At 31.8% G+C, this 14,434-nt stretch overlaps 2 protein-coding genes across 2 annotated transcripts; one reads left to right on the top strand and one right to left on the bottom strand.

Annotated features, from left to right (window-relative positions):
- The first annotated feature begins 6,642 nt into the window (after positions 1 to 6,642).
- Positions 6,643 to 10,227, top strand: LOC129915599 (long-chain-fatty-acid--CoA ligase heimdall-like). Its single transcript, XM_055995216.1, has 5 exons — positions 6,643 to 7,741; positions 7,798 to 8,502; positions 9,003 to 9,293; positions 9,414 to 9,663; positions 10,112 to 10,227. The coding sequence occupies exons 1-5, from the start codon at positions 7,076 to 7,078 to the stop codon at positions 10,195 to 10,197; spliced, it is 1,998 nt and encodes a 665-aa protein (XP_055851191.1). The 5' UTR covers positions 6,643 to 7,075; the 3' UTR covers positions 10,198 to 10,227.
- Positions 10,228 to 10,230: 3 nt separating this feature from the next.
- LOC129915600 (insulin-like growth factor-binding protein complex acid labile subunit) lies at positions 10,231 to 14,418 on the bottom strand. Its single transcript, XM_055995217.1, has 3 exons — positions 13,361 to 14,418; positions 10,996 to 11,601; positions 10,231 to 10,521 (listed from the first exon to the last, which is right to left on the bottom strand). Exons 1-3 carry the CDS (start codon positions 14,213 to 14,215, stop codon positions 10,237 to 10,239), a joined length of 1,746 nt encoding a protein of 581 aa, XP_055851192.1. The 5' UTR covers positions 14,216 to 14,418; the 3' UTR covers positions 10,231 to 10,236.
- Positions 14,419 to 14,434: the final 16 nt, after the last annotated feature.

Here is a 14,434-nt window from a genome sequence, read left to right as displayed (position 1 = left end):
TTTAATAGAACCAGGATGAAAGTAGGTAACCTATATGTTTTTTTTTTATTCTGTGTCTTAAGCCTTAAATACATTGACCCAAAAGTGAAAAAGTACAAAAGAGACAATTGTCAAATTCAATAGTATAGTATAGTTTTTCGGACTGGAAAATCATGGAAAATAAAACAAATGATGCAGAAAGCTAATTTTTTGGTCTGAAAAACAATTTGTATACCTACTCTTTTTTACAAACAGATTAAGATAGAGAGAAAAAAATATTTTCACTTTTTACTTTTGTAAAAATTGGCCAAAGCGTACTTAAGGCTTTATGCTCTTAGAAATGCTCTTTTTTGAAGATAGGATAGTTCATCTAAAAAATGCACTTAAAAATGGCTAGGATTTAGCAAGGAATCCCAATTTTTGAATTTATTTTTGGCAATATTTTTTTTTAATAATATTGTTCATATTCAAATTACAGAACAGGATGTTCTATTATCAGAACTTTTCTATTGCAGTCGCACTAATATATTGATTATCTGTTACTGTTAGAGTCAGGAAATTTCAAATTATATGTAGGTACATATAAAAAATAAAACTTCTTACTATTGTCTTTTGAATTCGCCCCCTACGTTTATTCATTTAAAAAATATTTAATTTAGAATTTTTATCGCATTTCAAAAACGTGTTTTTGTTTTAATTTATTTTAAATCTTAATAATTATTTAATTTTAATGGTTTCCTTGACGCGCAATGTTTGTCTTTTAGATAAGAAAAAACCAAAACATTTTACACCCTTAGTTGTAAAAAATTAGTTCGAATATTTAACGATTTACTTATAGTTATTTATCTGTTGTGAATTTTGTGAATATCATTTGTTTAGGCAAGTAAGTTGACAGTTCTAATTTGAGACTATGCAATTTCTAGTATGAAATTTAAAATTTATTCAAAACAAGTTTTAAAACTTCAAACTTTAGTAAATGCACGTGAATATCACCTAATGTGAATAAATTGAAAGATGAAACTCACCTATTTAATATTTTTTGTAAACAAGATAATAAATTCCTACTATTGTTCTCTATTCTGAACTTTTCTTAAGACTAGTCAAATTGTTTATTAGTAAAACGTTAATGCTTTCATCTAATCTTTTGGCTTCAGAAAATTTTGACAGTTGCTGTTAAACTTTCTAGAACTAAAAAATCGCAATTTAAAAAAAAAAACAGAACTTTTTTTTTTAACTGTGCTAAATCGCGTGAAAAAGAAACGGAAATTAAATGAAATTTTGACCATTATGTCTAATTGTTATTTTGTTTTTAAAAGATTGGAATGTTTAAAAGTGGCAAAACAAGCAAGGTAACAAAAAATCGGCAAGCTAACACAAAATATCACTTCATATTATTATTTTCAGAGTTTGTGCAGTGATTTTGTCCACCAGTGAGTCTGTGGTACTTTAATTTTTGTGGAAATCGGCTCGTTTTTTGAAGATTCTTTTAGAAATTCAGGGTGAAACTCATAGCCCCCACTCGAGTAAAAATTTTTCTGAAGTTCACAATTTCCAATGCAACAAATTTTTATTGGTGTCCCGTTCTTTACTCAATGGTCCAATAAACTGATAAACAATATTTTTGGAATGTAAACTCTCAACAAATTTCCGTATTTTTTTATATGAATTTTTAAAATTTTTGTCGTCAGTAATGAAATCAACCAAAGCTTTAAAAGTAAATCAAAATGATATAAAAAAACATTAACTGCATTGTATTTTGACAGGGGTCACAGTTTCATTCAAAGAATAAATGAATTGTCTCAGTATTGCCAAAGCAATTTCTAATAACTGTTGTAGTTATAATCTACTCGTTAGTCCGCCTAAACATCAGTTGAGAATGTTTTGAAAAGTTATGTCTTCAATTTATCTCCTTAATTAACATCTAAATAAGCCACTGACCTACATTTGTCAAAATAGTTAGGTATTTGATTTTAAAAACAGCTTCTGCAAATGTTTCAAACTTGTCAAAAGTAGCCATGTGCTAAATTGTTCGTAATTGGATTTCAGCAAATTGATTCAGTGTTATAAAAGAAGGTAGGTATTCATATCGTTAAACAAACATCTGCCAAAAGTTCCCAAAGTTAGATATTCCTAAAATCAAATACCTACATCGGTAATTGAACTTATTAAAGTAAAACAACCATAATTTCGATGCATGTATTTGCATCAAACGTTATTACTAGAAATTCATATTTATTGCGATTATACGAACGACAAACCATGATAAAGGCGCGAATGTCTGATTTCCTCAAAACAAACTCCACTCTATCTGTGTGACATTATCAACCAGACCACTCTCAATGCTATCCCATTCCCAACCCAACCCAACTTCTCATCTCTCAGTGAAGCAGTTAAAGAGATTTCATCTATGCCATACCGAACCGATACCCTCATCAAATTTCAAAGCAAAAAGCAACATTTGTGATTGTGGCGAGCTACCAGTGGCAAGACCCCCTTATCCGTTCCTCTGCGCACACAATCATTATTATTTTTGTTTTTGTTGTTTTCTAATAAGAGAAACCAAAGCATAAAGTGTACTTATCTGCTATTCACTGTACAGTAACATCACCAACATGCAAATTTCTATCGGAAGCGCGCACTTTGTCGACCGGCACTCTTTGGTACCGGCATTCTTGACAAACACAAACCTAACAAACTCAATATAAAAAAATAATGTACTCGTGAATTCCAAATTCCAATACTGTGAGCTGTTTTCTCTGCTAGCCTGGTATTCGGGATTCATAGTTTTGTACAGTGTGTAAGGTTCTCTCTAACAACAAAACACACAAATCCATCCCATCCATCAGTTGACGACGACGTAGTAGAAAGTACCAACCCAACCAGTATATTCGTGATAAAGGGGGACTCTTGTAGTAGTGCTAGTGGTATTTACTTACCAAAATGTTTTACAGGTGACCATTTATGATTCATTAAATTTTTTTTTAGAAACATTAAATGGTTTTAATGTAATAATGAAGGAATGAAGGTTGTTAATAAAATTTTCTCTAGGAGAAATTTGTGAGATTGAATAATAGAAATTTCTGTCGGAAAAATTCGATAACAAGGTTGAAATGTTTCCAACGCCCGATTTCTTCCAAATGTTTTACCTCTTAAAACACGGTTGAAGGTTAAATTAGTATTTAATAGTATCTTTCAACTGAGTTTTAACTGCCGTTAGGGACAGTCTTTTGGACATTGATCCTATAAAAACCTATCAAATGTTTGAACGTGTCATCAGCTAAAACCGGTCACATCACAAATCATAAACTTGTTCAGATCCTTACAAGGTACAACTAAAATGTGGTGCAGAAATTTGTCCACCTACACACAGCTGAAAACTCGTCAAATCACAAAGGCGCAGAAATCAGACGTAGGATAACTTTCGTTGGAAACTATATTTTTATTTTTTACTTTGCCACAAGCAATATAACTTTCAAATGGTCAATGGTGAAAGTTATCGAAAGGTATAACATTCTTAACTTGTAGGTTTTGTGAGGAGTTTAACTAAAGAAGCAAAAAATCTTTAAATTTTTGAGGTTTTCCTTATTAAGTTTTTCTTTGAAAGGTGTTTAAAATTCCATTCTTTGCATATATTATTTATAAGTTGTACAATTCAAATCAATTTACCTAGAACTACATAGGTTGACTGAGATAGCAGTGTACTGTGACTGTAAGCATTTTTTAAATAAGCAAAAACCTCAAAAAACATCAAGTTACTTTTGTTTATTTAATAAGCAATTTAAAGCCCGCTGAGCCCGAGATCTATTGTTTTCAAAATGTTTAAATTGTATCAATCGAATAATTATTTCAATATTATATTATTTCGTGACTATTTCGTGGCCTTTATTCAAGTTTTAAAACTCTTTGAAGGGGTTCAAGAGAATCGCATGTCACTATCAGTCGGTTTTTCCTAAAGTTTATCTACAAAAGCCTACTACAAATAAATCTACAAGTTGACTGGAATAATCTGTGTATGAACTTCTATTTTTTTTTTTTAAATGCAATCAGCTTATTGCTGACATTTCGTTAGCAGCTGGTCACTCTAATAGTTCAATCTCAACACATCATTTCTCAAATGAAATAAAATAATTATTCTCCTTTCTCTTTAGAAGTCAAACAAATAAGAAGAATTTACAAAACTTAAGTTGGGGAATTTCGTCGACTTTCTTCTCTTTTCAACATTTTGACGCAAAGTCGAATAGTTAAAACTGGGCCATAATTCAAACTCAAAACATTTAAATTATACTAGGCGACCAGAAAATCTGGTTAGTTTAATGGCTTCATATTAAATTCACCACCCGCGCGATCCAGTGAACAAGTATGAAGAAAACTCAACAAATAATTTAAAATATTAAAAAAATTCCCACATGCGAACGTCACTCGTTCTACTAGGCGATTAGATTTGGTAGAAAGCGTTATCAACCAGAAGAGATTCATTTTTAGAAAAGCATGTATAAGAGTGTAGGAGGAGCTTTAGCTTTACTCTTTTCCTTATCATTATCATGGTCGTCATCGTCAGTATCGGTCGAGTTGAGTGCAATAGTGTGTGCACTCAAACGAATGAATAAGAAGATAACGTATAATGAAGAAGCTCAGATATTTAGAAAGAGTGCGAATCGTCGTCGTCATTGTTGTTTCTGTGTAAATTGAGGAGGCAAACAACAAAAACAAAGATTAAGCGGGTTGATTTGGTTTTTTGTTTTGTTTTATGGATCAGCTGGGGTGTGGATTTCCTGTTCGCCGAGTATTGAAAGCGGAACTTAGGGCACTTTTAACAAATTTTGTAGTAAAAACTTCCAAAGTAGTTTTTTTTCAGTTTTGTGGAAGTGTTCCATTGTTGTTTTTACAGGTTGATGAACAAGCTTGGCTTCTCTTCTACTGGAGAAGTTAGAAAGAATTATTGTTATTTTTAAAGCAGTTTAAAGAACAGGGTCTCAGAAATATAGCTTCCATTTTATTGGATTGGGTAGTAATGTTAATTTTATAGTATGTTTGTTCTGTTTGTCAAAAAGCAAGAATACCATACAAAATCGATGAAATCAAAATTTTAAATAAAAATAGATAACATCAAATAACAAAACGTTACGATCCAATAAATGGAGTGTAGGACCATCTCTATGAGCTCAGAAATAATTTCCAAAATATTCTCAATTTCGTTTCTTACAAACGAAATTTGTAACGAAGGAAGGTTCGTTTGTATAGATGTCGTTAAATTTCTTTGACGAGGGTTTTTTTTTTTAAACGAATTAAGATTTTCATTATTATCTGGCGATTGGACCTTTGGCTTAAAATTTAGGAAGTTTTTAAGAAAAACTATGGCCTTTTTGTCAAAAAAATTACTAAAATTCAAAGTTTTCACTACTTGAGGTCGAAATGTAAAACAAGAGTCTTGATTTTTGACTAAGGTGCGTTCAACTTTTAAGTTCAATCAGAAATGTGCTTCATCTGGTTTGAAACCATACCAATAGCTTTTTATTGTTAACTAAGATATATTATAGTTACACACTATCAAAATGAACAAATATAAATAAACAATAAGTACAAAGTAATTATTGCAACTGCGGTTGTTAAAAAAAAGTAATAAAAAGTCTTTTTATGAGTGTACTTTCGTTTAAAATACAAACACGACGCACGTGAAGACGCCAATGGGTTAAGTTGTAACCTTACAGACATCTAGATTTTAAACTTTTAGGTCAAAATAAAAACTTAAAATTTTAATAAATCATTAGTAGACAAATATTAGAGACATAGGTAAGCCATAGACTTAGAAAATAACAACAGAAAAACTATAATAAAACACTTTCAGTGTTCAAAAATTGTTATCCATAAGAACTTACGTCTAGACCAAAAAACTTGTTCAGATATTTGAAGTTAATTAAAATCTTTATTAATTGCAGAAAGTTTTTAGCTCTGTCACAAGTAACATCGAGCAGTAACGTTTTTTTTTTTTTTTTTTGAGGATTTAATTGATTTAAAGCTGAATATAAAGTTTTAAGTTTTTATAAAACAGGTATACACGAAAGTGAACAAAGTGTACCCCTTTTTTTCTATTTTGTAACTCATTTCTTTATGATTGAACACAATGAACTTTTAATTTACTTCTTCTAATATTTATTTTAATAATACTCTTAGAAAAACTGAATTCCCAATTATTTCAATTATACTTTTTAAACGGTCTTGTAAATTTTGTTTTATATATTTAAGATGCTAATTTTATTTCTTAAAAAATAAACTGGATAACGGGCATGCGAACTGAAAGTGAATGTGAATTAAACGTGACAACAGATGGTTTAAAAGAACATTTTAAATCCTTTGATACGATATCTTTTCTGCGTAAAATAGTATTTTTTTGAAGCACGCCAATACCCTTTTTATCCCTTTTACACTCCATGAACTTTGCTAATTTATGTATCTTTAATTTCATAATTTAATTGATAAACAAATCCGTGAAAAACACTTCAATCTTTCAATTTTGTTCAATCAAATTAAACTCCAGTCCCAACTTCTTTTATAATAAATTTTTAAATTTTGAAAAAAATGCATTGCCACTTTTCAGCAAACTCTTGATTTTTTCAGTTGATTTAATATTAAACTTTTTTTACTCTCTCCAAGCTGCAACTAACCACTATTTCCCTTATGAACACATCCTGATGTGTATGCGCGAATATGTATAAATTAATTTATTTACCATAAAACAAAAAAACCTTTTAATTTGCAATTTCTCTCATTCCGTTCCATAAAATATCAACAGCAAACAGCAAAACACAACAAAAAATAACCATACCCCAAAAAAAATCCCTACACATTTATCAATAAAATATTATTTTTCCAACCACTTTAAGAGTAATTCAACCAAAACAGCTAGCATTGCAAAAATCAGGACATCATACTCTGGAATTTATGAAAAAAATAAAACAAATTTTTAGTGAATATCATACAATATAATTGATTATCAATTTCCTGCCCTACTAACTAATTTAATTGAAAGTTAATGTTATTTTTTTTTTGTACCTACTCTCTCTTTAGTCAATACACCTAACAGGGAAATTTATCAAAAATGATGTCCACTGATATTCCGAAAAATTGCAAACAAGCTTCGTCCTTCCGAAGTACTTCACTATTTGACCCAGTTAAACTTCGAATTGGTAATGGAGAGAATCAACCAATAACTATACCTCAAATATTTGAGGAAACCTTAAACAAATATGGCGACCGACCAGCACTGAAGTCTCAGGACAGGGATAAGAATTGGGTCAGTCAAACCTATAAGGAGTATTGGAATAATACTCGGTTAATAGCAAAAGGACTTATCAAATTAGGTCTAAAGCAACGGACTTCGTGTGGAATCCTATCTTTTTCTAGCCCAGAATGGTTTATCACTCAGATGGCAGCAATTTTTGCCGGTGGAGTATCAGCCGGAATATATTTGACGAATTCTGCTGAGACAGTTTATCACATCTTGCATACATCCAATGCAACTTGCTGTGTGGTAGACAATTCAGCTCAAATGGCTAAGGTGAAATCGGTTAGACACAGACTTCCGCAATTAAAGTCTGTCATTCAAACTGAAGCACCTTTTGAGGATTTCATAGATTCTGAGGAAGGTTACTACAGTTGGTCTGCCTTGAAGAAAATCGGAGGAAGTGATCCGAATTTGGAAGAAGAATTACAAAAGAGACTAGATTCAATAGTTGCTAATGAGTGTGCGACCCTCATTTTTACGGTAAGCTTGATTTTTCAATTTCTTACAACTTTGTTTTACATTTTAATTTGTTCTAGTCAGGAACTGTTGGAATGCCAAAAGGAGTCATGTTAAGCCACGATAACCTCATCACTTCTGCTAAAATAATCATCGATGGTTTGAACGATATAACTTCTGACCATCAAGATGTCCTGGTTAGTTATCTGCCAATGAATCATGTAAGTGGACAAATTTTTGACTTCTTCATGGGCTTGATATTGGGATCGTGTGTTTATTTCGCCGATCGAAATGCTCTCAAAGGCTCTCTTCTCGACACAGTGTTGGAAGCTCAACCCACACGATTTTTTGGAGTTCCTAGAATTTTCGAAAAAATGCAAGAAAAGCTAGTGACGGAAGAACAAAAAATATCATGGATGTCGAAATTAGCCCTGAGAACAGCTCGTAGAAGGATTTCAAATTATATTCTGGCATCAATGGGAAATGAAAATAAGAAGCCTAACAGTTTAGGATATTGGGTAGGTGCAAAAGTAACAGGAAAATACATAATGGCATTGGGTTTGGGAAAATGTAAGAACATTTTTATGGGTGCTGCACCATCAGCCTTGGAGTTGAAGAAGTTTTTCATGAGTTTTGACATGAAGTTGTCGGAAATGTATGGTCTTTCGGAAACTAGTGGTCCAATAAGCGTATGCTGGAATTTGGATGGTCTTGAAAGTTGTGGAAAAGCAATGTCTGGAGTGGAAGTTAGACTTGCAAATGAAGATGAGAGGGGTCATGGGGAGGTAAGTCTTAAAACTTCGATTTATAATAAAAAAAAAATAAAAACTATAATCGGGGAATATCAAGATTCTTCTGTTTCTGTAAGTAAAAAACTTTTTGAAAGACTGATGTCTTTCTCATTCAAAGCTTAAAAAATAAAAAAAATAAAATTTTTAAAATTGATCAATGTTTGGTAAGTAGCATCTCAAAACCGAAGCCGTGCAGACAAATTTCTTTTGCACTGATCAATACACTCTTAAGATACCTTTCCAATGATATGTCATTTGATTGGTATAAAGATTTTTAATATTAAATTTCGACCTCTTATAAATTTCAACAATCCAAATAAAACTACAATTTGGGTTTGATTGTTTGTCAATCTTTAAAAAAATCGTTATATAAACTATTTTAAACAATTGGAAACTCTTTTAAACGTTTATCCATATTTATCATTTAAAAAAATTACGTCTTTAAAACCCGTTACAGCTAAGTAAACGAAATTTTTCAAACACTCACTCTCTAGGTTTGTACCCGCAGTCGATTGGTATTCATGGGCTACCTGCATGAACCCGAAAAAACCAAAGAAACCTTTTCCGAAGATGGATGGTTCCATACAGGAGACATTGGATACTTCGATGCAAATCAACATCTCTACATCAGCGCTCGTCTCAAGGAGCTGATTGTCACCTCTGGAGGTGAAAATATTCCCCCAATTCAAATTGAACAACTTGTCAAGCACGAATTGCCAGGACTAAGTAATACCTTTCTTGTTGGAGACAGACGTAAATTTCTCACAATGTTAGTCACTATCAAGGTAAGTTACAACCTCTAGAGCAAGAACAAAAAAAAAAAAATAGATAATAAAAAAACCTGGCGCATGTCCGTAAACTGGCAAAATGAATCACACAAATACTCCTAAACCTGCTCCTTGCAGACTGATATTGACCCGAAAAGTGGAAAACCAGGTGATAATTTACAACCCGAATCAATTGAATGGATGAAGTCTCTGGCCCTTCCATATGTTAAACTTTCCCAAATACTCAAAGCTGGACCATGTCCAAAAGTGCTGCAGTCAATTCAAGAGGGCATCGATCGGGCAAATGCAAAAGCCATATCCAACGCACAGAGAGTGCAGAAATTTTCTATTTTACCGCATGATTTCTCGATACCAACTGGGGAATTGGGTGAGTTTGTTTTTGCTTTTTGCTTTTGCTTTTATTGTTGTTGGGTTTTATGGACTTGGGTGATGGTATAGCTTTATATAGAGTCTTTGGGTGGATTTGACAGGAGTGCGAATGTGAGTTTAATATTGTTATGGATGCGGTGGACCTAGTGCCAATTTCTGTTAAGTGTTTGCTCTTTAGGGGAATTTATAGAGATTTGTTCAAAAATCCTTGTACGTATATGAAAATCGGGTCATTGTCATTTAAAACGAATCTACTCTTTGGTATCGTATAGTATTGGGTCATTGATTTGACCCTAATGAACGCATAAATCAGTTAAGTGTCTGCACTTCGATTGCTTGAGGAGAATATATTTTTTTTATTTTGTATATTAAATGGGAACTCTTTTGTTTTCCTTTGAAATGGAAATCTTAATATTTTTTAAATTTGATTTTATTTTGTTTTGCAGGACCAACGTTAAAACTCCGACGAAATATTGTTCTTGAGAAATATGCCGATGTTATTGAGGATTTTTACAAAAATACTTACAAATAAAAACTTAGATATATTAGAAATAAAAAAAAAATATTTCGTTTAAAGGTTATTTTTTTCATTTTCGATTTTTGAGTCCACAGATAGTGTTTCATCTACACACGACATCATTTCGATTTTTTCCATTTCCATTTCCTTTTCGTTATTGTTTGATTGTTTGAGTTTCTTTTTGGACTTGCAGGACCATCGTGCTAGAATGATTCGCACTGTTTGCACTGCAACAAATCCAAGCAGAATAAAGAGAAGGATCGCAATTGTAATATCCTTGTTATCGAGTTGGTGATTTGAGTTAATATTTGACCAAAAGACCAGAGAACTTATTGGATTCTAAAATTAAGGAAAAAAAAAACAACAGTACCTAAGTCGTATGAAAAAAAATATATAAATATAAATATATATATAAATAAAAACCGATACAGGGTGTCTTTTTTTGAATGTTCAGTTATTTTAAATTTAAATTAAATTAAATTAAATTTAAAGATGCGTATGAACTTATTAATTAAAGGGACGATGTCATATATGACGGTGTAGGAAATATATATACAAAAGATTTCCGGAAATACTATTCAGTCAAGCCGCAAAAAGTTCTAAATCAATTTTTGTCAGTCAGAATTCTGAAGAGTTTGTCAAAGAGCTTAGAATTGCTTTGCTAATTTTAGTTTCCAACAGTTGGAATTAACGTTTAATATACGGACAATCCTGTTTTATTGAAATGATTCCAAAAAAAAATTCAAACATAAAACTTAAAACACCCTGTACCTTTTTTTCTACGTTCGCATTTATACAAATTTTAATACTGACCTCAACTCTTGAGCCCATCACATTCCAGCCATCAATCAGAATAATACTTCGTTTGCTCCTTTCATCATAACAATCTACACCGGGCACAGACAAAACATCACCCTCTGCCGATTTCATCGTGTAGTTTCTACCAAAGCGTATTGTATCCGGACCATGAATCATTTCCTGGATTAGCCATTTGCAGTCCCATAAATTACCTGACAAATCTACTCTTTCGAATTCATACAGAACGGACAAGTTGAGAACACTGTATGCGTTATAGCTCAGGTCCAACAATTTCAATACGGCTGGCTGTTGATGGGGTTTCCGCTCTCGCTGGCGACGATGGGCGAGAAGTCCTTCGATGAAATTATCACAATGTAGATGGTTGATGGAGAGATCCAATAGCTGAAGCTGGGCAGACATTTCATGGAAATGATTGGATTCCAGGTGCTCGAGTGCGTTGTTGGACATGTTGATGTAGCTTAGGCGGCGAGTTGTGTTGAATATATACACCGGTAAATGGGTTAAATTATTCGCAGATATATCAAGATGAGTTAGACTGGTTAGCTCGAGGAAACTTTTCGCGGCAATTGTGTGGATATGGTTATGGCTGGCGTTGAACATCTGTGTGGTATAATAAAGGAATTAGAGGAGAATATAGACGTGGATAATACAAATTTGAAAAAAAAAAATAACATGATTTAAGCCTTTGAAAGCTTGAAAGTAGGTGCTAACTCTGTTATCAGAGGTTGATGTACATAATTAAAACAAATTTGAGTCAGAAGACATTTTGACACTCTCCCACTTGTAATTAGATAAACCTATTTTACACTAAAAGTCATCTCGAGGTCACTATTAACTAGCAGCTTATTAAACAGGACTATTCCTGCTGTATGAAAAATTATAAGAAGAAAAAAGTTTATCTAACTCTTATTCAAGGCTAACGTCTCAATAACCGATGGATATATGGTATTAATTTGCGACGTCTTATCCCAGATCACTTTTTATTAGCACCTCAGAAATATGACATTGCCATTCACTCAAAGCCAACTATTTAAACACAAACAAAACATCACTCAAAGATTTTATCAGCATCATAACAAAAAATGCAAATTATCACTCACAGTGGGGCATTTGAATTTTGTTTTCAAGAAAATTTTTGATATTTTGATTGGAGTTACACGTTTAAATTTTTCCAAAAATAAAAATAAACGTTTTAGGGTTGCCTCTGTATGTATTATCAGGAGTTAAAGTTGCCATATTTCAAAATTTATATTTTTTTATCCATACACCGAAAAAAAAAATTAATAATAACAGCTATCAAATTAACATTTTTGAGTGCAAAAGTCGTCTAACAATTAAAATATCAATTTTGATATGATTATCATATCAATTTGATATTTTTTAATTTTAGTTGGATAGTGAAAATTTCAGTTTGACAATTAAAATATCAATAGCTGCGTTCCTTTGGAAATATTTATCTACTGCTTAGTACTTAAAGCTGCTTTGAACTACTTTTTCAGTATAGCAAAAGGAGTTCAAAGTAGTCTTAAGTACTAAGCAGTAGATAAATATTTGCAAAGGAACGCAGCTAATGTTGACTAGATTTTACGTTCAATTTATTGTATACATTTAACATCGAAAAAACACAAAGCGCCTTTAAATTAGTAAATTAGTAAAAGTTTTTTATTTAATATTTTTCAATAATTTGGAATAAGAAATTGATATGATGAATTGATAATAAAATATAAAAAAAAAATTAAAAAATTTGATATTTAAATATCATCCTGATAATAAAAATATTAGGTATGTTTTGATATTTTAATTATCATAAAACACATTTTACAGAGCATTTTTTGCTGATATTTAAAAAATGTTAATTTGGTATTTAAAAAATTTTAAATTGATATTAGTTTTTTTTCGGTGTATCGAGTAGGAATATAAATAAAAAGCAGAAAGGCTGGTATCCTTACCTTGTTGCATCTAAAACAAAAATTTAAGTGTGAAAATCAATGAGACAACTTTGTCGTTGACCGGATCCCAATTTTTTTTTTTAATTTCAGAACTCTTTGAACAAAAAATAAGACAAATTTTAAAGAACAAGTTTTTTGTGAAGGCACGGCAAAATATTATTTAAAAAATGGGAATTTCCTTTCCGAAAAATAACATACTCGGACGAACTTTTAAATTAAAAATTATAAATTATCCAATTTTTTTTAATAAACCTATCCCACTGTACATCTATAAACAATTCTATTTACACACATGTTCTCTTGACGTGTTATCTTACATATATCTTTGCTCGCTTATCATTTTGTTACTATGAATCTTTGTTGACACTATTACCACCACACAACACTAAAGATCAACATTAAATATTTACCTCGAGTGATTCTAATCCCGACAGTGTGTCTGCATAAATCTCCTCAATCAGATTATAACTCACATCCAGACTCTTTAATTCGGTGTCTTTTGTAAAAGCCATTCGCTTAAGGCTATCAATTGCATTATTACTCAAATTCAAATGCACCAAACGGGCCAAATTCATTTGAGCCATAAATTTCAAATCCACTATCGAATTCGCCTCCAATCTCAATGATCTCAAATGATTGTTTGTATCAAAGGCTTGTGGATTAACCTCTTCGATGCGATTATAATGCATTGCAATGTGCGACAGTTTGTGCAGGCCACGAAAGGTGTGCATGTCGATTTGTTTCAGTTGATTCTTGCCAATGTTTATGTATTTCAATGCTGGCATGCTACGTAGCACTCCATAGGTGATGACTTGGATTAGATTGACAGCCAAATTGAGTTTTTGAAGATTGGGAAATCGACGAAAACTATCGGCATCGAGATTTTTAATGGAATTGCGACGAAGATCTAATGCTGTGACATTGATTAAATCCTCATCTGACCATGATTTGACTTGGGAGATGTTGTTTCTAGCAAGATCCAAGGATTTTAAGCTTAGGAGGCCATTGAGGGAAAAGTCTTCTAACTTTGATATTTTACTTTCTGAAATTTGCAAAGTTTCCAGTTTAGTGTGTCGCAGGAAGACTGCATTCTGAAGAATTGGTATGTTGCAATGGAAGACAAATAATACTGTGACATCTCGGATAGTCTGGTTACTCAAATCATCCACTTCACAGCCAATTAAGGTGACATTTTGCGAGTTTGCAGCTGATAATTGGAGATGATAAGAAAAAATAAGAAACACAAGAGTCGAGGCACTTTTCATAATAATTCTCTCTAGGAACTCGAATCAATGTTTATACTGGATTTAACTTTATCACAAAATTATTGTTTTTTTTATTTTTATCAGTTTTCTTTTTTATATGTTTTTGTTTTTTTATTAAAAGAACAATGCAAAAAGATAGAAAGATTTTTTTACTGAAAGAGGGAGAGAGATTTAAGAGTGATCTTAATAGAGCGACTCTAGAAGCAGAACTGTGTGAAA

This window comes from Episyrphus balteatus, chromosome 3 (assembly GCF_945859705.1).
Source record: "Episyrphus balteatus chromosome 3, idEpiBalt1.1, whole genome shotgun sequence".
Lineage (NCBI taxonomy): Eukaryota > Metazoa > Arthropoda > Insecta > Diptera > Syrphidae > Episyrphus > Episyrphus balteatus.
Note: the sequence above shows the minus strand (reverse complement) of the source record. Positions and strands in the feature narration are given on the sequence as shown.

Excerpts from the sequence above, each read along its gene's own strand:
- LOC129915599 (XM_055995216.1), top strand. The coding sequence starts at position 7,076 with ATGATGTCCACTGATATTCCGAAAAATTGCAAACAAGCTTCGTCCTTC. Across the intron at positions 9,294-9,413 it reads CAATGTTAGTCACTATCAAG|ACTGATATTGACCCGAAAAG; the intron begins GTAAGTTACAAC and ends TGCTCCTTGCAG. Across the intron at positions 9,664-10,111 it reads GATACCAACTGGGGAATTGG|GACCAACGTTAAAACTCCGA; the intron begins GTGAGTTTGTTT and ends TTTGTTTTGCAG.
- LOC129915600 (XM_055995217.1), bottom strand. The coding sequence starts at position 14,215 with ATGAAAAGTGCCTCGACTCTTGTGTTTCTTATTTTTTCTTATCATCTC. Across the intron at positions 11,602-13,360 it reads CGGGATTAGAATCACTCGAG|ATGTTCAACGCCAGCCATAA; the intron begins GTAAATATTTAA and ends TATACCACACAG. Across the intron at positions 10,522-10,995 it reads TGATGGGCTCAAGAGTTGAG|AATCCAATAAGTTCTCTGGT; the intron begins GTCAGTATTAAA and ends CCTTAATTTTAG.